We start from the raw sequence: 5,056 nt of genomic DNA on the forward strand, positions 1-5,056 counted from the left end.
TTGGGGAACCGCTGCCCCCCCCCCGCTGCCGCGGGCCCCCCCAGCCCCCCCTCCCCCGCCGTTCCGCCAGGCACTGGAAGAGCAGCTCCCCGCTGCCGCCGAGCTCCCGAGGTAACACCTCCCGCCGGCACCGCCCGCTCCCGTCTCCTCCCGGCCGGGGGCGGTGCGGCGCCTGCGCGGGAGCGCTGCTGAGGCCCGGCCGCTGTGTGGGCAGGCGGGAAGTGTGCGGGCGCATGCGCGGGGCGGCGGCTGGTGCGCAGGTGAGGCCAGCGCGGGGCCGGGGCGGCAGGGGTTGTGGTGGGGGGGCACGGCGCTCCCCGCCGGTGGGGCTGTCCTCCGCGTCCCCCCCGCTCCTGCTAGCGGAGGGAAGGAGCTGGGTCTGCCTCGTTGCTCGCCTCAGCGGGAGGAGGGTCCTTTCCCGAAGTTGGGACCGGAGCTGGAGGGCGCGGAGCGGGCCTGATCCAGGCTGGTTTAGTTAGGGCCGGCGGACGGGCAGCCGTGAGAGGGGAGTCTCTCGTCAGCCCCTCAGTGTATGAGGCAGGGGTGGCGGGACGGGCTCTTTTCGTCTTCCCCGAAGCCCTGAGGTCGCATTTAAGAGCGTCAAACGGCCTCGGCTTCCCTGCTGCCTTCTGGGCCGGTCACCGGCGGGCAGGGGACGGCCCAGTCGGGGCTGGGCGAGAGAAAGCTGCTTTGCCCCTCTGCTGTGAGGAAATGCACCCTGGACGATCTTATTAGGGACGCTCGCAAGGGAAAAAAAAAAAAAAAAAAGAAGTTCAGATACATGAAGCGAAACAGTGGCAGAGGTCTGGCGAGTTAGGGGTGTGTCAGTGAGAGGGGTGTTTCACTGTTCCTTTGATACCGGTGGGGGTTCCCCCCTGCTGTCATGTGGAATGCTGCAGGCGGAGAGGAGAGAGAGCTGGAGTGCTGGTCATGTGGGGTTTCCTCAAGATAAGTGCATTTTAGCTCTTGTAGTTTTCCATCCTGGGTTGACTTTGTTTGTGAAACTTTTTTTAGTGAATGTGTTCCTGTGACTCTTAGAGTTTTAGGGAAGGTGACGCTTCCCGTTATCTTCTGCCCCATCAAAATGGGGAAGCTGTAGATTTGTTGGAAGCTGATAGTGAAAATGTTTCAAGATTTGTGTCTACACAATATTGAGATCCTAGAGTGTGTCCAGGGAAGGGCAACAAAGCTGGTGAGGGGTCTAAAGAACAAGTCTTACAAGAAGCAGCTGAAGGATCTAGGGTAGTTTAGCCTGGAGAAAAGGAGGCTGAGGACAGACCTTTTCGCTTTCTACAGCTACCTCAAAGGAGGCTGTAGCGAGGTGGGGATCGGTCTCTTCTACCAAGTAACAAGCTATAGAGGAGGAAGTAGCCTCAAGTTGTGCCAAGGGAAGTTTAGATTGGATATTAGGAAAAATTTCTTCATGGGAAGGGTCATCAAGCACTGATCCAGGCTGCCCAAGGAGGTTGGTGGAGTCGCCATCCCTGGAGGTATTTAAAAGACAGGTAGATGCTGTTCTTAGCGACATGGTTTAGTGGTGGTTTTGGCAATTTCAGGTTGTGGGTTGGGCTTAATAATCTTAAAGGTCCCTTTCAAACTAGACGATTCTGTGATTCTAAGATGAAGAATCTTCCATCAATGCATACTATAAAGTGCTGAGCCAACACCTTGTGTTGCCAACACCCTGCATGTCACCATGATGTAAAGGATATATTTAGCATATGTCAGTCTTCTTACACAAGTTCAGTGTTGTGCAGGCTCATCATACTTGCATAATGAGTAAAGGGTACTGGAGGTCTGACTGACTAATGTTTGTAAAGCATACTGCTTCATTGCAGGGAAGGTATGCACAGACACTTCCTTTTTGAGTGAAGTTTACAATTAAGTCTCAGGTGTAGAAGTCTGGTTGGCTCTTGGAGTCATATTTGGAAACAAAAGAAGATGAGATAATAACAAGTGCGCTCTAATTTTGTGTTTTTTCTGTGAACACTTTTTTTTTTAGGTGATGTAAACATTTCAGTTATACACGAGAGGGGAAGCAGGTATGTCAGCTCTTTGTCCACCACCATCTCCTGCAGTTGCTAAAACAGAGATTTCTTTGAATGGCGAGTCACCTTTATTAGCTGCCACTTTTGCTTACTGGGACAATATCCTTGGCCCCCGAGTGCGGCATATCTGGGCCCCAAAGACAGAACAGGTGCTTCTCAGTGATGGTGAAATAACTTTTCTTGCTAACCACACCCTGAATGGAGAAATACTTCGGAATGCAGAAAGCGGTGCAATAGATGTGAAGTTCTTCGTCTTGGCAGAAAAAAGGGTAATCATTGTGTCATTGATCTTTGATGGAAACTGGAATGGAGACAGAAGCACATACGGACTATCAATTATACTTCCCCAAAGTGAACTTGGCTTCTACCTACCACTTCACAGAGTGTGTGTGGATAGGTTAACGCATATTATAAGGAAAGGAAGAATATGGATGCATAAGGTAGGTTTATTCTTCATTACTAAAAGCAGCTGTCCAGGTTATCTTGAGCAAAAGCAAAAATTAAGTTTCTGTGACACCTCTTCTGTAGCAATCCAGACATAAAAACTCAGAGGAGGCTGACCTCTGTAGAAGTATAAAATTTTGAAGGTTAAAAGTTGTCAGTATATCAACAAATTCAAGGCTGGGCCTTTTGGGCACATGATTCATCCTGGTAATATGATACAACCTGTGCCAGGTTACTTAGGTGGAAATCCTGCACAGTTTTTCATCTCTATGAATTTGATATAAATTATTGCTTTTAATTGTGTTAATTAGTATATTTAAACTAGGTACTGTGTTTCAAATCATTGTTTTCACTGTTGGGGTACAGAAGGCAGAACTGATGTAATTAAAGTTGTCATTGTTTTCACAGTTTTATTTCTCATAAAAGGGTATTAACAGTTTGGTAGGTGTTAAATTATGTAAAACTAATGAGACAACCACAAAAATACATCTACCTTGGTCCAAATATTTCTACTTTTGAAATTAAGAAAGGAAAACATGCTAAATTTTTCTGAAGAATTGCAGTTCTTACCTTTGGGTACATTATGGTTATTTACTTATTGAGTGAAAAACTTATGTATTTTTGTTTAAAATGAATAACATTCTCATAATAAAAACTAAAATCTCTGTTGTCTTCGTGGAGTACAAGTTGTCTTAGAGCAGTAATTTGCATGTCAGCTGTAATGTGTGTGGTAATGCATGTTTGTCTGGTAAAGTTTTTGTTCCTCTTCTGTTTTGAGACCTCTAGTCAACATTAAACTTCCGTTTTGAAGGCTCTTGTCTGAACTAATTAAGATTCCAGAAATAATAAGCTGATATTAAGTTTTGTGGTTTTGTTTCCTTTTTGCTGGATTGACATACACATTTGATTTTTGCTGCATTGTCTGATGATGGCTGGCAGTGTTTTCTGTCACATTGGCTCTTGATACTTCTGGGATTTATTTTGTCGGAGGAAGGATAGGACATCAAGTTCATTTTCAATATAGTAGAAACACATTTCATTCCTAATCTAGCCTTCTAAAAGCCTGCTGGAGGTTAGAGCTTTTGATATAGCTGAATTCTGTCTCATGTTCTTGATTGCACTGCTTCTCTGTCATTTAGTGTCCACTGTACTGACCTGTAATGTGAGTGGTCAAATAGGAATTGTCCATCCTTCTTAACTATAATACGTCTTCTCTCTTTTTGGCAATTGATCTATATCAGTATGTTTCCACAGTAGAAATAGCTTTCCAGTGGCATTGAGAATGACAAAAAAATGTTTTCTACTAGTTTTTTCAGAAATGAGTCATTAAGTTCTTCATTCTTTTTTCAGATGTTCTTGAAGCAGATAGGCCAGCTGAGTTAGCTGAGATAGTGATACATTCTGAAACAGACATTTATTTTCTTTCTTTTCTTTTATCTTTTTTTTTTTTTTTTTTGAGAAACCTGCAGGGATGTTTGATCTCTCTGCGGTTCTGCAGCCTTACCTATAACAGAACCCTGCTTTGAAAATGTAGATTAAAATTTAGGCACGAGTTGTAGAATGCTAATACTGAGTTCAAACAGGCTCATTTTGTAGTTTGCATTTTGAGGCAGTTCAGCAGCTATGGCTACAACAGAAGAAAAAACACTGAAGACATTGAAGTTGTATCTGAAGGGAGCTGTGTACCTGTTCTAGAATTTCTAATGGTGCTGGTTATCAGCTCTCTTGAGTTCTATGTAGAGCTGGACTTCAGAAGAGAAGAAACCTGAACTCAAGGACTAGGAGAAGCATGGAGCAGTGTTCAAACTGGTCGAGAAGGACAAGTAACTGCATGCCAAGTCATCCATATGGGGTTAGAAACCCATTTTATCCACTTCAATTTTATGTTCCAGCTGTTTGCCTAATAATTTTGAGCCGTTACATTTCTAAAAAGAAGTGGCTTACACGACTTGTTCAGCCTTATCTTCATGAAGACTGACTTCTTTTAATGCAAAGGATCTTCGTTGCCAAGGATGACTTCACTGACACTGAACTCAAAGGTGGAGATGCCCTAAAAGAGTCTGCCTCATTCTAGTAATATTTTTCACAGATGCCTCTTTTAGATGGTTAGATAAGTTGTATTACTGTTTTAGGGCAAGTTGCTGTAGCGTGTTCCTTATTCATCTGCTCAAAAAGTTAGGTAAACTCTTTTCCCACTTGATCAAGTTTGAGTAGTTGAGTCGGAAGAAGCTGATGAGTAACCAATAAAAATGCAATAACCTGTTAGCATCTAGCAAAAGATGTAATGAGTTCTTGCAGCAGCGTCCATTTTTTGCATATTGTATTGGTCGTTCCAGTGATAAATGCCAAATTCTCTTTGTGAATGATAACTTGATTATTGTAAGTTGCATTTTTGAATGTGGTTTGCTACTTGGCTGCTGTTGAGTCTGTTTTGAGAACCTTGTCCAGTCTCTTGTACATTGTGTTTTGTGTATTTTAAGGTATCATGTCTCCTGTACTTGGTTATAAAACAACGTGTTGAAGACTTACCAGTGTCTCAAAATGTGGGGGGGGGGGGGGGGAAA

At 44.0% G+C, this 5,056-nt stretch overlaps 1 protein-coding gene across 4 annotated transcripts in view; it reads left to right on the forward strand.

Annotated features, from left to right (window-relative positions):
* Positions 1–161: 161 nt before the first annotated feature.
* Positions 162–5,056, forward strand: part of LOC106895394 (chromosome unknown open reading frame, human C9orf72) — a 16,515-nt gene continuing 11,620 nt past the window's right edge. For 2 of the 4 annotated variants that reach the window (XM_014954802.1, XM_014954805.1), the window contains exons 1-2: positions 162–260; positions 2,003–2,488. In XM_014954802.1, the coding sequence (XP_014810288.1) occupies positions 2,045–2,488 (444 nt within the window). In that variant the 5' untranslated portion in view covers positions 162–260; positions 2,003–2,044. Of the gene's footprint in view, positions 261–413; positions 1,506–2,002; positions 2,489–5,056 lie in introns of those variants that run through there. The other 2 variants (XM_014954803.1, XM_014954804.1) reach the window with 2 other exon arrangements.

Source organism: Calidris pugnax, unplaced genomic scaffold (assembly GCF_001431845.1).
Source record: "Calidris pugnax isolate Ruff unplaced genomic scaffold, ASM143184v1 scaffold157, whole genome shotgun sequence".
NCBI lineage: Eukaryota > Metazoa > Chordata > Aves > Charadriiformes > Scolopacidae > Calidris > Calidris pugnax.